The sequence below is a fragment of the Dermatophagoides farinae genome, chromosome 8 (assembly GCF_024713945.1).
Source record: "Dermatophagoides farinae isolate YC_2012a chromosome 8, ASM2471394v1, whole genome shotgun sequence".
In the NCBI taxonomy this organism is placed as follows: domain Eukaryota; kingdom Metazoa; phylum Arthropoda; class Arachnida; order Sarcoptiformes; family Pyroglyphidae; genus Dermatophagoides; species Dermatophagoides farinae.
The window spans coordinates 4,350,712-4,370,876 of NC_134684.1; the positions used below are offsets into that span (position 1 = coordinate 4,350,712).

Below are 20,165 nucleotides of genomic sequence, written 5' to 3' on the forward strand. Positions count from 1 at the left end.
GTGTAACCCAATTGGGTACGATAGATAAATTTTCCATACACATAGAGATAGTGAGGTTAAACTATGCTCTTTTGTTTCAATTTTTGTTTTCAACAACAAATGAAAACGAATGGAAAAAGAAATAAATGTCGTGATAACAATCAAATGCGAATATTTTGTGTCATGCACGTATGTCTGTGTACATTCGAATGTTTTCATGTGTGAGTGGTGGCTATTGACATGGAATGATGATAAAATAAAAGTTTTCTTTTTTTCTTTTTTCGTTTGTTATCATTCAAATGTTGAAAGTTGTCTGCTATCTGTGTTTAATGTAACATACAATGATGACCACAACAAAGCAAAGTAACTATGTTTTCTTGTTTCCATTAACGTCTTAACTGTTTTTTTTTTGTTTTGTTTTTGCTTCGTTCCCTTTTCTATTTTGGAATCAATCATGTTTTTCAAAACGTAAACACACACGCAATCGTCGTAACGATTTGTACCTGATTTCTTAATGATAAGCCTTGATTAAATGAATCATCATCATTAATGTAATTTGAAGAGAAAGGAAAAGTGATAATCTCACAAAATTGTGATGTGATCAATGTTATCATCGAATCTTATTAATAATAAAGATGGTGAACATCGCCACAAACATTCTATATATCGAATGGTGTTCAATCTACAATACTTTCAAATCAAATTTACGATAAGCACTCAGCTTGCTTTATGATATGTGAGATTTTTTTCCTTATTGATTTTTTAGCCCGCATAATTTTTGGTGTCAACACACAACACAAAGCCAATTTATAATTTGTGATTCCAAAGCAGAAAAACATGTTTAAAGAAAAAATTCTACCAAAATTAGTGCTACTAAATACACGTCTGGTACTTGGAACATATACAGCACTCACATTGCCATTCTATACAATTTACCAAAGACCATGGCGTGTATTGAATGCATCGAAAAAGCAATGGGCAACCAGGGAAAAATCATCAGATGGTTCATATTATTATTGGAAACGATTAGGACCACCGGTTACATTGCCAAATGATTATCATCTTTGTAATACATTACAAGAAATCTATGTCAAAATGAAACAATTTGAAGATTTGGAAAAGAATAAACTTGGCTATCGTGATGTGTTATCTGCGCAATTGAAATTTGATTCAAAAGGTTTGGTTGATTTTCTTTTTTTCATTCAATAAAAATTTTTTTTTTTTCAAAACCAACCAATAGGACAACCAATCAAACAGGATGGCCGCGTGATCAAAGAAATCAAATTAGCCGATCATTATACCTGGCTGAAAACGAAACAAGTATTTGATAAATTTGAAATGGTCGGATCCGGTTTCAAACGATTGGGTCTTGGATCAGATGACCGTGTCATTATGTTTGCCGACACACGTATTGAATGGTTTATTGCATCTTTTAGTTTGATGTTGTTTCAGATTCCAATCGCAACCTTGTTTTCAAATTTGGGTAACTGCTTTCGGAAAAATGTTTCATAATTAATCTGAAACTTTTCTCCATACAGGCAAAAAGGGATTCGTGTTTGGTGTGAATCAACAAAAAGCCAAAGTGATAGTGACTTCGTATGATCTACTCGAAAGAATTCATAGTGTTATCGATCAGATGCCATGTGTTGAGAAAATTGTTTATATGCAATATGATTTTCAAAAAACGCAGCAAATACCTAAATTTCCTGATCATATACAATTGATACCGTTCGATCAGCTGGAAGAAATGGGTCGAAAATCATCGATAAAAATACCGGATAAATTACCAAGTGCTGATCAAGTATCGGTAATAATGTATACATCTGGTACAACCGGTATACCAAAAGCGGTAATGTTTACGAACAAACAATTAATATCTGCCGTATTAAGCTTGGCAAGTAATGTGCTGGAAATCGCTGATCAAGGTCCACGTCATATGTATGCATCATTTTTACCATTAGCACATAGTCTTGGATTTACATTCGAATGGTTTCTGTTTTGTGGCGGTGTTTCAATCGGTTATAGTAGTCCATATACACTGACCGACACATCACCGGGTAATCCACCCGGACAATTGGGTGATCTTAAATTGCTTCAGCCTACAACATTGGTTAGTGTGCCATTAATTCTTGATCGAATCGTCAAGGAAATCTATCTAAAACTTTCTGCACGTTCACCAATTCTTCCACCGTTATTCACATATCTAATGCAATATAAAACACGTTGGATTGATCGTGGTTATCGTACACCAATATTGGATAGAATTGTTTGTCGTCGTGTACAGGAACAATTCGGTGGTAAATTAGAATTCATTATCTGTGGTGGTGCTGCATTGAATCGGAAAACTGAAGAAATTATTCGTGCAGCTTTGAATGTTAAAGTCATGACTGGTAATTTTTTTCTGTTTCGAAATGCAACGTATTCACAATGTTTTATTTTTTGCCTAGGTTATGGCTTGACAGAAACGACAGGCGGTGTAACGGGGAAACATTTGGACGACATGACTTCCGGGTTTGCTGGTGTACCTATGGAAGGTGCATTTATTCGTTTGGTCGATTGGAAAGAAGGTGGCTATACATTCGATGATAAACCGAATCCACGAGGTGAAGTTGTCATCGGTGGTGAAAGTGTTGCACAAGGCTATTATCAACTTGAAGATGAAACAAATGCTGTATTCAAAACGGATTCGAATGGCATCCGATGGCTTTATAGCGGTGATATTGGTGAAATATTACCGAATGGTCTTTTAAAAATTATTGATCGTAAAAAAGATTTAGCTAAATTACCGAACGGGGAATATGTTTCACTGGGTCGTATTGAAACAGTGATCAAAACAGCACCGATGGTCGAAAATTGCTGCATTTGTTTACATGATAAAATCAATGATATTGTTGCTTTGATAACTCCTAGTGTTAAACAGTTGAAAATTTTGGTCGAAAAATTGAACAAAGCTAACCTTACACATGAACAAGTGTGTGCAGATCCAGAAATAAAACAGGCCATCATGGAGGATATTCGTCAAGTTTGCCAGGCTTCAGGTCTACATGATAAAGAAATTCCGACACGAATAACAATTTGTCACGAAGAATGGACACCGGATAATGATCTACTGACATCGGCATTTAAACTGAAACGTAATTCAGTATTGAAATATTATGCCAAAGATATTGAAAAATTGTTTCAACCAACAAAGCTGTGAATGGAAATTCCTAACAAGATTTGTGACGAGAGAAACAAAAATTATTGTAATTAATTTAATTTAATAATTTAATCGTACAATTTCCTTTTTTTGTTTTTAATTGATTCCTTTTTATTATTTTTTGATTATTGACTACACACAAAAAAGTAATGGTCTGCGAGTAATCGCAAACGACATACGACTAGATGACTGACTATCGATATATCCACAAGTGTTTATATTTAATTATTATGAACAATCAATACACAATTTTCAATCATATTGATGACCTTTTTCAATTGCAATATTTTGATCGTTTTTGTATACAAAATCTCAAATTCAAATTTCAGAATCTGACCATTCATATAGTATGTTTGAATATACAGTAATACCTCGCTTAAGCCAAACAGCGCCATATTAACATGCAAATGCTGCAGTGCTCCAATGGGGTGGCTAATATCCATTAGAGGGAGGTAATCTGTTTTTATTTTTGATCTCTATTCTTATCTTATCATTTATGTAATCACCAAACACACATTATCAGTATCTGATCATTCTACGGTTGTTTAGCTATTAGCTAATAGAATTTTCAAACAAATCAATAATTTTTTTACAGCTTTAATCTGAAACCGACAGCGTTAATCGGGGTATTACTGTATTTGTTTCAGCAAAAAAAAAAATTCGAACCATCTGGATTTGGAAAGTTAACAATTGATCGTCATCTTTCACCAACGATATAGCAAACTGTTGCTTGTTTTTTATTTCTATTATTATTCAATTGTTATTTTATTATTTATTATTGATTTAATTTAATTGATTGAGAAGGGATTGTATATAATATAAAAATTTAATCACCTTGTTGTCAATGGTGATTGATTATTATTACCTTTATTCTGTTGTTTTGTTGTGCGTGAAACCATCACTTTCGAGGTTTTGCATACCTGTTAGATTGTCGTTATTTTCACTTATCAACCACCGACTACAAATCAATCACATTTGATCAATAGTAGTATTAGTTTTTATCCAACAAGAGCAAGTCTGCTTATTTTCTTTGTGTTTGTGTCCTTGTAAATTAGAAAGAAACCAAAAATGGTTCTATCAAATCTGGTTACAAGTTTAATGAAAAATTTTCTTTCGCCATTTGTTGAAGATTTTAATGCCGATCAGTTGAATATATTTGGATGGAGTGGACAATTTACATTGTCGAATGTAAATATCAAACCGAATGCATTCGATTCATTACGGCTGCCATTTCGTGTTACACATGGTTTTATTAGCCAAATCGAAGCTCAAGTACCATGGATGAATATCTATACCGAACCGATTGTCATACGAATCAGTGATGTATATGCTGTCATTGTGCCAAACACTGAAATTGCATATAATGAAAAAGATGAAAAAGATTATGAATGGCAGCTGAAAAAATCTTATCTTGAAAATATCGAACAAATCAAACAAAAACTTGAACAAGAATCAGATGGCTCATCCAAGAATGAAGATGATGGTTTTTTCATGAAATTAATCGCTGCTGCCATTAAAAATATTCAGATATTCATATCAAATATTCATGTTTGTTACGAAGATAGCACATCTAGTTCACGGCCATTTCAGATTGGATTGGTATTTTCACGACTAGTCTTTGAAACTGAATCGAGTAATAATGTCAAAAATGGATCTGTCGATAATATTATCAATAAGATTATCAAACTTGAAGGTTTCGCATTCTACCTGAATTATCGACAATTTGATCGTTATCATGGTCGGGATCGACAATGGGCATTGGCCAAATTGAAAGCATATTTCGTCAATAATGAAACGAAAATGGTCAATTATATTCTTTGTCCAAATGATTTTGTTACCTATGCACAGATTGATCGTAGACCAGAAGTATCGAATTATAGTCATGCAATCATCAATTTAGATATGCATTTGGGTGATTTTCAAATTAAATTCGATAATCATCAAGTACATTGTCTGCTATTACTATTGGATGCTATTGATCGCATTAAAGTGGCTAGTTTATATCGAAAATGGCGGCCCACCATATCGATTAATGGTAGTAAAATAATTTGGTTATTAATCTGTTCGTATTAATTAAACATTTATTTATATTTATTATTCATTTCCAGATAATCCTCAAGCATGGTGGCGATTCCTATATTTAGCCATAACAGAAACTGGCATCCGTCGACGGAAACGAGAATTTTCTTGGGACCATATTGAAACCGCTTGTAAACTTCGAAGAAGATATCTAGATCTATACAAACGAAAATTACTTGGACAACAAAAAATTGATGAAGAACTTGAAGAATTGGAACGAGAATTGAATCTAGTCGTTATTGTTATTGTCAGAGCTGAAGCTGAATATGCGACGAAAAAAATTCTTAAAGAAATGGAAAAAGAAAAATCAAAAAGCGGCTGGTTTCGCAGTTGGTGGTCATCGGGCAAAAATAATAATGAAAAATCGGTTATTGAAGATTTGAAAAAAGAATTCACCGAAGGTGAAGAAAAGGAAAAACTATACAAAGCAATCGGTTATGAAGAGAATGCATTGGCCATACTATATCCACCAGATTATGTTGCACATCGAATTCAGTTTCGTATTAATCGTTTTAATGTTACCCTTCGGAGTGAATTCGAAAATATAGCCATCGTCGAGTTGGAAAATTGTAGTTTTGGCTTTAAAAATCGTCCCTGTACCGGTAATATTGTTATTGATAATGAAATTGATTCGGTTCGAATAACCGGTACTAACGATGTGTCATTGATGAAAAGTACGGTGGAAAAGAAATTTCTGACATTCGCGTTTGAATTGAACCCGTTGGATAAACAAAGTGATTTTTCTGTGTTATTGGAAATGAAAAGTCTACACTTTCTTTATGATATTCAAACATTCAATCATCTTTTTCGCCTATTTACTCCGCCCGATAATATTAGTTTGAATGAAATTAAATCGGCTGCCCAAAATAAATTTGAAGATCTTCGTTTGGTCACATCATCACAACTTCAAAACGCAATCGATAAACACAAACAGTTAAAATTACAGATCAAAGTTGAACCATCATTTGTGATTATACCGAAAAAAGCAGAATTCGATAAAGCAAATCTTTTTCTCCTTGTTTCGTTGGGCGAATTCACATTAGTATCGAAATTGGTGCCAAAATCCAATGCAACACGAATAACCAGCATGACCAATAAGGATGAAATGAAACAATTGATTTATGAAACCTATACTTGTCACGTGAAAAATGTTCAAGTTGTTCTTAGTTCTCGAGATTATTGGCAACAAGATCTTCGTTGTTTGGATACCGAACGTCATATTCTTTGTCCATTCGAAATAATCATAAATTTTCAACATTCAATCGTGCCTAATGATCGTCATTTTCCAAAGATTAATTTACAAGGTCAATTACCATCGATTGATTTGAAAGCTAGCGATAGTCAAGTATCACAGCTTTTGGTTCTTTTATCTACTCTACCTTATGGACCAACTTTTGAATCGAATACAGATTCCTCCTATCATTCATTGACAACAACATCGGCGGCTACAAAATCAACAACATCAGTTTCAAAAGTGAAATCGAAAGTAACAGATGAAGTTATTGATGCAATGAATTATGCTGCTCGTGCCGTATCGGAAATCAATAAAAGTAAAGAATCAAAATGTGAAGAAGATGTTGTCGATACAAAAGGAACAATCATTGCCTATCGAGAATTGATTTTTAGTTTCAAATTAAACGATATAAATCTAACAATGTATCGTAATGATCGTCGTGATGTATCCAAATTGACTAGATTTCAATTATTGAAACTTTCTCTTTACGGTGAAACTTTAAGTGATCAAACACTATGGGTCAATTGTACTGTTTGTGATTTACGTATCGATGATATTCGACCACAACGAAAACCAAATGGTATCGTAACAATGTTGTCAAAATCTCGTGTAATCGCTACTAAACAACAACAGAATGTTCAAAATAATGAAATGGAAGAAGAAGAAAGATCAATGCTTACAGTTTATGTTGCACAGAAAATCAACGAAAGAATAGTGATTTTAACCATGTCTGGATTTAGTCTTATATTGGCCGTTGATTATATTCTGGCATTGTTGGATATAACAACCAAAGCATTCTCAATGGATGATTCAAGCGCTATAAAAACTTTATCAACTGAAAGTAACGCGGCAAAAAATCAACCCACAAAACCTTCTCCAACTACTGTACAGAAAAAAGATGTAAAAAATTCCAAGATGATGGTTGAATGTTCGCTAAATAAGATGGAAATTTTTATGCTCGAATCGATTGATAATTCAAATTGTGAAGCCGGTGTTTTCAACTGTTCAACCAAAGTGAACGTGAAAATTGAAGAAGATGTTATCATGATGAGTGCATATATTGCCCAGATTAATATGGCATTGACAAATTATCTAAATTATATTCATTCCGGTCATCTTGATGTCTACATTATGGCACCAACTGATCTGACCATAAAAGGATCGATTAAAGGCACGACACAAATGTTGGATTTTACATTCGATGACATCTTCATAAATATATCGCCAAACATGTTGCATACGATTCTGAATATTCTTGCAGCTATGGGGGATTCACCTGCACCACCTGATAAAACCAACGATAAGAATGACAAAATAGATGTTGATGATCGTATTCTTGAGCCGAAAAAAATTGATAAAAATCTATGGTACTTATCATATGCACCACAAGCAAAAGATGCTCTTATATTATTACAGGAATGTGAACAACAACAATCAGAACAAAAAAGTAATCTTCTATTCAATATGGGCAAGATTCATGTACTTATAAAATCCGGTGGTGTTGAATCACATCCATTGATTCGAATCGAATTGTCGACATTTGCCAAATTGATCGAAAATAAGAATTTCAATTTTGAATGTTCATTATCTGCCGATTATTACAATCATTCAATATTATCATGGGAACCATTGATTGAACCAGTGGATGAACGAATATTTACTTTTCGCGGCAATGTTGCACTCGGTGGTGAGACGAAAAAGATTCAGATTGTAGCACTCGAAAACCTGGAATTGTTATTGACAAAATCATCGGTAAATGTATTGAATCATGTAAATGAAGCTTTCACTACTGCCATAAAAACATCCAAACAATCACAAATGGCTGAATTGAATCGTGTAATAGTAAAAAATTATCTCGGGGTCGATATTAATCTATTAATGAATGAATCAAACATTTACCCGTTAAATGATGGCCAAAATAATCATACTAATCGGAAAAATCAACAATCAATCAATGCTGCTGCTGATATGATGATCGTAACTGGTAAAGAATATCGTTTCTCTTGCAAAGATACAAATGATGTACGATTGCATGTGAATCTTTTGATTTCTGATTCGCTATCGGTTGAAAGATTGATTATATGCAGAAAAAGTACCATTCGTTGTTATTTTACATCGATTAAATGTTATCCAGTGGATGAATGTTGGAAATTTCTTGTTCAAGTTATCGATAGTGGTGGAACAAAGGAGATTATATTCCGTTCGAATACACAAGTATTTAACAATTTTGATAATTCATTTGAAATGTATAACTTTGTCGATGATGATTACACCTATCTTGGACGTATTAACCCACATTCATCGTTTCATCTACCAATGCCATTAATATATGGTGAAAACACATTATATGTAAAACCATCCGACGACTATGAATTATGTCGGCCACCATTTTTATGGCGTCAAACACGTGAACGTGAACATAATAATCATTGTAAAATTTCACCTAAAAAAGAAAAACCATATGTGTTGATCAAATGTACGAACAAAAAGACTGATAAGCAATTTGTGATTAAGCTACGTGGTGAAAAAACACTTGTTTCATATGAAGACACGGATTGTGTAGAAAATAATGAATCCTATTTCTACACAGTGCGAATGATACCGTTAGCACGATTGAAGAATCTACTTCCATATACCATACGATTTTTGTATAGTCCATTGAATGAGCTACGTACATTGGAACCAGGTGAAGAATTCAATTTGCCATTCATCGATTTCGGAAATTCAGGTAAGTCTTGTTTCTTTATGCTCTAAAATTAATTATCATCTTTCTGATTATCATTTTGACAGTGATAAAATTTCATCTTTTAAACTATTTGAATTGTGATTGGATGACCTGTCTGAAGATTCCACAAACCGGTTTCGAAATATCAACTACATATTGTATATTTGAACCGACTAATAAAGATTTTGGGAAAAAAGTGAAAATTACGTTACCTGTCGAATTTCGAGTGGAAAATTCCGTAATTGTTTTGTCATTATATTCAACATTTTGGGTGATGAATCGAACAAATGAAACGATACATTTAAAAGTGGATGATTACAACAGATATCGATTTGATCATAATCAAATGCGGAAGCCCTTTTTGTTCGATTATGATCCAGATAAAGTTTCGAAGAAATCAAAAATCAGTCTTGCCATTGCTGAATCAGAATTTTCCGTTTATTTTCCCGTTGATGTAGCTCCATATAAAGTGACTTTAACTCCCAAAGTACCTAAGCAAAAGTATTCATATCTCGTTGCAATACGTGTTGGAGCATCCAGAATTTCATTGACGAGAATCATCAATGTTGAACCATTTTATTCGATTATAAATCTGACAAGACAAAATATTTTCTATTCAGAAAATAATGAAGATTGGTCCCATATTGAATCAAATCGTTTGATGCCATTCTATCCGAAAAAAGCATCCAATCAAAGTATTTGTTTTCGTTTGCCAAACGGGCAATTTGATTCCAAACATATTTCATTGCGAGAATCATCACAAACATTATTATTGATTGATAAGAAATTCATTTTTGTCGAAGTTGATGTCACCGAATTGGAAGCGAAAATTCGCCTAAATGAATATTTTGATGGCGCTGCACCGGTATTGATTGTGAACACTTTGAAATATCCTGTCTTTTTTGGTCAAGATCAGGTTACAGATTGGGATAATGGAAGACGTATGCTAATCATGCAACCAAATCATATGGCATATTTTTGTTGGTTGGATCCATATAAATCTCGAAGACTTGTCTATAAAATTTCATTAGAAGATGACGAATTGATTGATGTTAATATTGATTTCGATACGATCGTTAATTTTGAAGAAGGCTATTCATATGTATCATTTTTGGATGGTAAACAACGTGTCTTGTTGTTCACACAGGATAATTCATTGCCACGTAATCTTCTCATGGTAATATTGAAATTAGTGATATACTGCTTTTAATTAATTAATAATTAATAATCAATGCTTATTCTATTTAATTGTTGATTATGATCAGACACATGAATTAATGAAACCCGACCTGTCATTTGAATTGATACTCAAAGGATTTGGCCTGAACATTGTGGATAATGAAAAACGAATTGATCTGATGTATTTATCGATAAAAAGTACAAATAATTGGGAATATCGTAATGATGAACATAAACCATTCAAAGCGGTTTCAATCAAAGAGAATGATATATTAGAACACATGTATCAACATTATCTTTTGAAACAATCGAATAGCCGTGCAACGGTAATCAAATCTGATTATTCAAATTATGAGACCGATTTCTCCCGTATGACAATGTTGAGACCACGGCTTTGTTATCTTAGGTAAGTTTGTCTTACAATTACAATTTACATCTTGATTATAATTATAATAATCTTTCATAAATACGTAATGAAGACGTAATACAAATCGTGGATTATGGGTAACATTTACTAGCTCGGAACATGTAAAAAATATACATGTACGCATCAATGGTATACAGATTGATAATCAACTATCCGATCATCTTTATGCTGTTGTATTCAGTCCGGTTGATATACCGAAATCGATTTCGGATAAATATGAAATCGAACGTAAACATTTTGTTGAATTTGCTGCCATCATTTGTCCTGGTTCGATCAATCGATATAAACATATACAACTATTGATTCAAGAATTTATGCTACAAATTGATCTGGGTTGGATTTATAAAATTGCAAATGTATTCGATATTAAATCCGCTAAAGAAGAAACGAACAAAGAATTATTAAAACATGATATGGATATTATTGAACGATACAATAGTCCTGATGAATTGCAGAAATATGTAATGAACAAATCATATTATGATTTTATAATGTTTGGTCCACTTAAACTACATCTGAACATTAATTTGAGAGATGCTTCGGATGGACAATCATTTTTTCTATTGGAATTACTCATCAGATTAATGGGTTCAGTTGGCGAAATTAGCGACACACTATTCCGGTTCGATTACTTTGAAAGGAAAGGTCTATTTTTTGGCCAAGAAGAATTGGTTAAACAAGTTACCGATCATTATAAGAATCAAGCATTGACACAATTTTATAAATTGATTCTTGGATTAGATATCATTGGTAATCCAATGAAATTAGCTTTGGGTTTTAAAAAAGGAATCGGCGATTTTTTCTATGAACCCGCTGTCGGAATATTTCATGGACCGGATGAATTTGCCGAAGGAATAAAAACTGGTGTAAAATCCTTAGCATCGAATGTGATTGGTGGAACGGCTGGAGCTTTAAGTCGTATCGGAAATAGGCTGGGAACTGGCGTAGCTACATTGACTATTGATGAAAAATTCCAGAAAGATCGTCGTGAACGTATGAATCGAAAGACAACGTTTACTGAAAGTGGGAAAAATCTATTTAAAGGAATATTCTCCGGTATAACCGGCGTGGTTACAAAACCGATCGAAGGTGCAAAAGAAGAAGGTGTTGGTGGTCTTTTCAAAGGTGTCGGCAAAGGTGTTGTCGGTATTTTCGCACAGCCAACCACAAGTGTTATTGATTTTGCGTCTGGTTCATTGCAAGCATTCAATAATGCTATTGATCCGAAAAAAATTGCTCAACCAGCACGCATGGCACGAAATTTCAATCGAGAAGAAATACGACCATATTCACATCAAGAAGCTAATGGTTAGTTGATTGTTGAATCTATGGATTTAAAAAAAATTACTTTGTTTTATTATTATGTTTAGGATATTGGCTTTTAAAGACCGTTACGGGAGATAAATATAAAAATGATACATATGTTTATCATGCATATGTATCAAATAATTCAACTATACTATTGACAGATAGACATTGTTTCTGTTTGAAACAATCATTCATATCGAATGAATGGGAGTTAGATTGGTTTGAATCATGGTCAAACATTAAGGATGTCCATTTGGACAGACATAATAAACTTCATCTACAATTAAAGGTATGTTATCATAAGACACGATTTTTTTTTATTGAATCACGACAATAATGATCATTTATTGACAATGTGTCTTTCTGTATGTGTTTCGTAAGGCTAAACACATTCTATAGATATAAGAATTGATCATTTTAGATACAGGTTCCAATTATGATTGACAATTGTTTAGGATATAATCTAATTTTTTGCTGTTTGTTTTTTGTCATCAAAAAGATAATCTTATACCAGTAGCCAAAAAATATAATTTTACCTGAGTAATCGGTGTATAAATCAGATCAGTGATTGTAAACCGCCATGTCATTTAATAATGATACATAGTTAGAGTTAGAGTTTCTTAGTTTTTATACTAAACACACATTCATCAATGAGAGCTAAACGATAAAAAGTTTGAAAATCGCTGAAACAAACATATAGAGACAATGGGGCGAGAAAAAGACAATGGCTCATCAATGCTAATGGGCTATCATCATCATCATTCCAATTCGTTTCACTCATCACGACGAATTGAATTACACTTATTATTATTATTACTAGTATTAGTAATAGTAGTATATTATATGGCACCAAAAGTAAAAAAATTGCCTTTTCTTTTCAAGTAGTTTATATGGGGGTGGGTATAATCATCAATATCATCTCGCACATGCTACATGCTGTTGTTGCATCAACTCAATTTAGAACATTTTCCATCATTATTGTTATATATGGTGGTGATCAAGAGAGGCAAATGAGATCATTTTCAAACCATAAAGTTTGAATCATTATGCTAGTGAAAATATTAGTGAATTCATTTTTTAGATTTTCTTACTACTAAATTGGTTATTTAGTTTTTCTGTTTTACTTGTTTGTTTACGATGATGATGATGTTAAAAAAATATCATATTTCAAAGCATATAATTTATTAATTTATGATTTATTATCGGCAAAATGAAGATTGTCTTCGATAATTTTTTAACAACAAAAAAAGATTGTCAACCTCTACGGCCCAGAAAATCGATGATGACAGAAAATTTAAAGTCAAAGGTTCTCTTATTCAAATAATAAGTTTAGTCATTTTTTCCCAAATCCTTTTGTTTTTTACTTTTGACACACGAATGAATTCAACAACAAACACACCGGAATACCTGTTGCGATCACTGATTATGATGGTTAAGACCGACGACACATTATCATCTCTATTTGTGATCATTTTTTACACTCACATATTACCCCATTGTATTTATTAGAAAATCTTTTTCTTCATATAAGAATCTAAAACACTGAGCAAGTTGAAAAAGAGAAGAAAATGAAGACAATTACTACTGACAGCTATAATTATTGTGTGTTTGTATGAAAAAATATCATTATCATTACCATTAGCATTAGCATTACCATTATTATTTGTCGGGTGTCTTATTTTCATCATTATCAACAGTAGTCGGTAGTGGTAGAGAGTAGGTAGCCTTTTGTGTTGATTTCTTATTCACTTCTCAATTGCGACTGATGACTGTAATTATTTAAATGTTTGTTTTTTTTTTTTTTTGTTTTTGTTTTTGTTTTTTCGTTTGATCTATGTGATTCTATCTGAATATACATTTTTTTTCTCATTTTGATTCACACACAGATGATGACCAAAAAAAATTTCACTCTAAATCCGCTGGAATCATCATTATCATCACCCAACGAACGTATAATTGTATTCAGTGCAAACATCAAAAATCAACAACATCAGAAGCAACATCATATAATGAAGGTAAGTGAGAATTTCTCATTTTTTTTCGTTTTTTTCGTTTTTTTTTTTTGAAGATTGGGAGTATTCATTTCTCAATTATTTATGTGATGTGTGTAGGTGGTGGCTGGGGGTAGTGGATATGTCTAATGTTTAATTTAAAGTTCAGTTTACTTTTTTGAAAAACAAAAGTGTATCTTTTAAAGATGTTTAAATGTTTGTTGTTGATTGTTGATTTATTGGCCCGTTGACCATTGAGAGAGATGGAGGATATTTAGTGTATATTTGGTTATGAAGAGAATATATTTGAGTGACATGTTAAATTTACCAAGGGTGACATTTTGATCAATGGACAGTAATCATCGTCATCATAATCATTTTGATTGTATGTGTGAATAATTTTTGACACATTTGAAAAATTAATGACTTGACCTCTCTCTCTCTCTCGGTGATACCAATGATGACGACGATTTTATTTTCCAAAGATTAATCCACTTCTCTTTGAATCAATTTTTTCTGAATTCTTTTTTATTTGTGATTTATATTTAAAGCACTAGAAGAATTTTACTTCATTTGTGTTTTTAAATGAAAAAATGATGATGATTACAAGGAAAAAGATGGACAAGAAAAAAGCATAAAGTAATGATTCGGTTTTTTGTTTTTGTTTTTGTTTTTTGGTCTGGAACAATAAAATTTTTTTGAAAGCTAAAAGATTCTTTTTTCAAAAAATATTGTTTTTCCCTTTGAATGAACTATATATTTCTTGTCTCTTGTTGAACTTTATTTTCAGAATTTGTCCATTTTTTGATTTAATGATGCGCGCCGGTCATAAAATACCATTATTTCGAACCAAAGGGGAAAAACATTTTTTTCCTTGTTACAAACATTCAGAGACAAACATCTTGAATATGTGAGGTTTGACCACTGAACATTTATGGCGTAATTCACAACAATCTGGGTTTTATATTTACAGTCTCCATTTCAATAATTTCAATGTTTCGGTAAGAAAATTTAATAATGCAGCACAGAGAGGTTGTAGTGTGATGGTAGAATTGCCTTCGATGTTGAACGATATATTTCAATTTTCAAATTTCCAAATTGAAGCACCCATGTAGAGATGATATATATATTTTTATGCATGTATCGTGTGGGATATGAATTGAATTGGTTGAATTAATTTTTTTTTCTCGTTGTTTTCCAATGGTTGGGTATATTATTCACTTGAGTGAATTCATGGTTATTTTGTTGTTATGTGGTAATGGGGTTGTGTATGGGGGAGAAATTATGTTCAATTAGTCTGTGAAAATTGATCTTAAAGGGTGGTGTATTTGATGAGAACAACTATATAACAAAAAAGAAAAAAAGAAAAAAAAAATACAAATTACTTTGGGCAATAATCGTCGTCGTCGTTTGTCGGTGTTGCACTATAATCACTTCTGACATTAATTGAATGTCATTCCTGTACTAAAAATGATCAAAATTTTCTCCTATCATAAATGTCATGTATTTGTGGAATGATGATGATGATGATGATGATATTATTCATTCATTCATTCATCATTTATATTCCATAACTATGGTTGTCTCTTCTTTGGTTTTGGTTTGATTTTATATATCGATAATAAGTTTGTTATCACTCAATTTTTACATCAGCAGTAGTGAGATAATTAATCATATCATATCATATGTTTTCAGACCGTATTGATAATTATTCATAATGATGATGATAGATGGCATCTAAATTCAATCATTTTTTGGTTTTCATTTCTAAAATAATGATGATGACATTTGATTGTCATCGAAACGGCTATGAATAATAGTGTTGAAACTTTGAATTTTTTGACGATTAGGTCCCTACAATAGCCTCCTTTTCTGTTTCTAAGATGATGATGATAATGATTGAGATGGTTTGATTCGGTCTAATGAATCTTTCAGCGAAATGATTGCTCATATATATCGTCTTTATGTCAAAGAGTTTCGTTGTTGTTTGTTCCACAACCACACCTCCATTATTTATTTTCGATGATGGTCTTTGATCTTTGTTTCCGTTTCAAAACGAAGACATTTGATTTTCTGTAGAGAACAAAAGTGGACATGAAAATATTTTAATAAGTGAATTGTGTGTGTGTGTGTGTGTGTAGGAGGAATTGAATTGTGTGAAAGCATTGAAAGAATTTTCAGAAAATGTGTTTCTCTAGAAATATTCATTCAACACATACACACACACTTGTGGTGTTGTCTATAAGCAAACCATGACGATGATGGGCCACTTGAAAAATATGGTCTCAATTCATTCATTTTTTTGTGATGAAAATATGCTTGCACTGTGTGCACAGTGGCATTTTCATTCATTGACCATTTATGATGATGATGAAAATTGTAGATTGTGTGTGGACAAGTAAAGATGATACTTTGACCTAACCATACACACATATAGAAAGAAAAAACCTCCAAAATGACATACAAGCACATGAATGATGATGATGATGTGTGTGTGTACGTTTATTATGTTTGTCGTTGTTATTTTTATTTGGTTCATCACTTTTTTTCTGTATTTGTTGATTCTTCGAAAGGAGAAAAAGAAACAATCACTGAAGAAAAGATACTGGCGCTGTTTGCTTGCCTTTTGTGTTGAGATTGTCAGTTCATAAGAACTTTGTTTCGTTCGTTTGTCATTTTTTCTGACATTTATTTTCACCATCATCATCATTATCAAATGTTCAGCAGCAATATATTTTTCTCGATTTGAGTATATTATTTGACATTTGGATCAATGGTATATAATTTTTTCGTTTTTTTTGCAGCTAACATAATACCCTCGTTGATGGTGTCTGTTTGTGTGACACATATATTATGGGTGTCATTATCTTATTTTTTCGATATAAATGTGTAATATGTCGATGACCTAATCACAAGTTTGAAGATTTAAATTTTTTTTTTTGTTGTTAGTTTTACTGGTCGAGAAGAGATTAAATTCAAAAACAATCCTTGTGAGCTAGAGGCATTCACTTTTGTTATTTATATTAATTAGAAAATCTCATCTTGGAATGTTTTTCTTTTGTGGTTGATAATGATGATGATCCTCTTTTCTTTTGATCACAGGTTTTTTCGAGGGGATTTAAACGTTTTTCTTGTTGATTGTTTATATTTGTTTGTTTGTTTGTTTGGCGGCGGTGGTACGCGCCCAGAAAAATATATTCACATTACGAATTTTTATTACCCAAAACATCCTCATATGACTGATAATTATATGATATTAGATTCTTTCTCACTCTTTCTCGCAATGAATACCCAAAATCAAATCAAATTCATTTTCTCACTTGGAGAGAATGATGGAAAAGTAATCAAATTCAATGTATGCATATCATTATTAATCTTATTTTAATTTTTACTATTGTATTCTTCTGTTGTTCTTTATGATACAAGTGCCGTATTGGCAGTGTATCTTTTATTAATAATAATAATAATAATGTATGCATATGGTGGTGGTGTATAATGATCATCGCCTTACTCTGGATATTTCTTTTGTTGATTCCATGTTGAATTTTGTTGTTCTTGAATTTCACATCTCTTTTTTGACTCTGTATGGTGTGTGCATTTGCAAAAAAACAAATAATTCCTGATTAGTTTGGGTAAAGATGTTTATAATATGAATCTCAAATAAATATAAAACTTGTACCACTCTTTCTGAAGTTTTTATGCAAAAATTCAGATCATTCAAAGAGAGAGCCTATAGGTGCTGATTTGTTTGCATGTCTTTCTGATTTTGTTTTTTGTAATTCTCGTGTGATCTTTTTTTTTAGAAGTAATTTTTTTTGGTTGCCCATCATTTTAATAATCTTTTTCGTTGGAAAAAATACCTAGACAATAGGAAGAACGATTTTCTTTTTGTACGATATATAAAAAATATTAAGTTTAAACTTAAGATTGGTATTTAAATAATAATTTCAAAAGAAGAAAGAATATTGCTTATGGTAATGATAATGTGAATTGTCCAATGATGATGATGATGCTTAGATTCAGTCGATGATGATTAATGTGTGCAAAATTCGCTCTTGCAATTATGTTCTGTAGATGCCAATTTTAAATTTTGTGCGTGTGTCATAATGAGACTTGTTGACTTTTCTCAATTCATTTTTTGAAAAATTATAATCCAACCAATTTAATTGCTGTTGTTTCATTTTATTTTCTTTATAATTTGTAGATACTGTCGGAAAAAATGTCCGATTTAATAACATCATATTATTGTTCTGGCATCCAGAATAGATCGTCGGAATCGGCATAACTTCAAGTTCAAGATTAGAATGATTATTCTATATGGAAACAGGCGAATCGAACATGCAAACAAGATCATTAATCCATCCGTCACCACCAACCACCACAAGTGCCAATAATTATTAACCATTGTTATTGTTATTTTTTACTTTTTCCAATTATCATTATTAATATATAGAGCGAATAAAAAATAATGTTTATAAAAACATTCAGTTCATCTTTTTTGACAAATTGCGAACTGAATTGAGTATATAAAACGATTAGTTGTTTAACGTGTTTTTTTCAAATTCAGATCATTAATTGAGATGTCTATTGAAAAAAATAATTTAACAAAACTAAAACTGATCTTGAATGATTCCGGTGCATTCGAATCACACACACACACATGTGCGTATTCTGCATATTTATTTGATGCTAAACACTGGAAAAAACTAGTTTTCTGGTTTTTTCTCTAATTTTTTTTTTCACTGAAAAATCAATTCGAATCTGAATGTGATCAACCAAAAAAAAAACCATACAGGAAACTCGCATGAACACACACACTGATCGACTATAACAATTTTTATTTGGATGTTTCAAGTGATTGCAAAGAGAGTATCATTCTTTCATCATATTTAAGCATCACCCTGTGGATGAAACAAACAGAAATTTTTTTGTTTGCAAATTTCTTTAAGCCAGATTGGTGATTATATTTTTTTTTGCCTGGTTTGTGAATAAAAAAAAATTCGTTTTTTCTCGTTTCGTTTCATTTTCATTTTGTTTACATAGCTATAAAAATAACATACACACATACACTGTGGGTTCCCTTTTTGGAAATCACTCACTCTGTGTGTCTGTGTGTCTGATGTTCTCTGTGTGTGTGTGTGTGTTTTTGTTACGAATCGTTTGAAATTGGTTAAAGAATTGAATTGAAAAAACCGAAAAAATTATTTTCAACAATTTATCTTCTATGATGATGATGGCGCAGCAACAACAACAACGACTGGCAATCGTCATTGTTGATCGAATTCATTTCAGTGGGTCTATTTTTAAAACCAATTGTGTTATCGATTGAGAGGAGGAAAGATGAATTTTCAAATGAACAATATGTTATATGTTATATGTTATTCTTATTATTAAAACAATTTAAACGAAAAGTTTCTTTTTATCGACTACACAAAAGTGTTCTTTGAAAGCAATAACCAATAAGTTTATCAATCAAGAGAATATCTATCTATCTACTAGTCTTCTACTAGTCTTCTACTAGTTTAAAGTTAAAAAACAAAACAAACTTTAAATCAATCAATCAATACTATTCATCACATCACATCACACACACATGTGGTGGTATATGCATACACACTGGACAATCATCATCATCACCACCCACACACATGTGTGTTTGATCGAAATACTCAATTGATTTTCAAACAGGGAAAAACGGCAATCTGAGATGACTACGACCACTTGATTTTATATTTATTTAAATTCCATTTGTAACAAGTACCTTGAACAAATAATTTGAACTGAATTTTTATTTTCCTTGGTTTTCGACATAATGATTTGTTTTTCATTTCAGTTTACCATGAATTCATGATAATGGAAGTTTTTGTTCATATTAATGATGATAATCTGGGAGCCGGTATCTGAGTATCAATCAATATCATCATCATCATCATTATCATTGATCTGATCTGGTCATCATTTAATGATGATCCAAATTAAATCACAGACAAACAAATCCTGAATTGTGATGATTTTTTTATACGAACAAAACATGATGAAATTAT

General features: G+C 31.8%; 2 protein-coding genes across 2 annotated transcripts; both read left to right on the forward strand.

The window, feature by feature from the left end:
- The first annotated feature begins 40 nt into the window (after nt 1–40).
- LOC124495921 (long-chain-fatty-acid--CoA ligase 4) lies at nt 41–3,437 on the forward strand. The gene is made up of 5 exons (XM_047059369.2): nt 41–342; nt 502–1,156; nt 1,220–1,462; nt 1,518–2,369; nt 2,427–3,437. The coding sequence occupies exons 2-5, from the start codon at nt 817–819 to the stop codon at nt 3,176–3,178; spliced, it is 2,187 nt and encodes a 728-aa protein (XP_046915325.1). The 5' UTR covers nt 41–342; nt 502–816; the 3' UTR covers nt 3,179–3,437.
- Nucleotides 3,438–3,713: 276 nt separating this feature from the next.
- LOC124495402 (intermembrane lipid transfer protein VPS13A) lies at nt 3,714–18,602 on the forward strand. The gene is made up of 8 exons (XM_047058777.2): nt 3,714–5,213; nt 5,287–9,219; nt 9,282–10,393; nt 10,482–10,801; nt 10,875–12,130; nt 12,193–12,419; nt 14,017–14,145; nt 18,326–18,602. The coding sequence occupies exons 1-8, from the start codon at nt 4,247–4,249 to the stop codon at nt 18,404–18,406; spliced, it is 8,025 nt and encodes a 2,674-aa protein (XP_046914733.2). The 5' UTR covers nt 3,714–4,246; the 3' UTR covers nt 18,407–18,602.
- The last annotated feature ends 1,563 nt before the right edge of the window (nt 18,603–20,165 follow it).

Excerpts from the sequence above, each read along its gene's own strand:
- LOC124495921 (XM_047059369.2), top strand. The coding sequence starts at position 817 with ATGTTTAAAGAAAAAATTCTACCAAAATTAGTGCTACTAAATACACGT. Across the intron at positions 1,157-1,219 it reads ATTGAAATTTGATTCAAAAG|GACAACCAATCAAACAGGAT; the intron begins GTTTGGTTGATT and ends ACCAACCAATAG. Across the intron at positions 2,370-2,426 it reads GAATGTTAAAGTCATGACTG|GTTATGGCTTGACAGAAACG; the intron begins GTAATTTTTTTC and ends TTTTTTGCCTAG.
- LOC124495402 (XM_047058777.2), top strand. The coding sequence starts at position 4,247 with ATGGTTCTATCAAATCTGGTTACAAGTTTAATGAAAAATTTTCTTTCG. Across the intron at positions 5,214-5,286 it reads GCCCACCATATCGATTAATG|ATAATCCTCAAGCATGGTGG; the intron begins GTAGTAAAATAA and ends ATTCATTTCCAG. Across the intron at positions 12,420-14,016 it reads AACTTCATCTACAATTAAAG|ATGATGACCAAAAAAAATTT; the intron begins GTATGTTATCAT and ends ATTCACACACAG.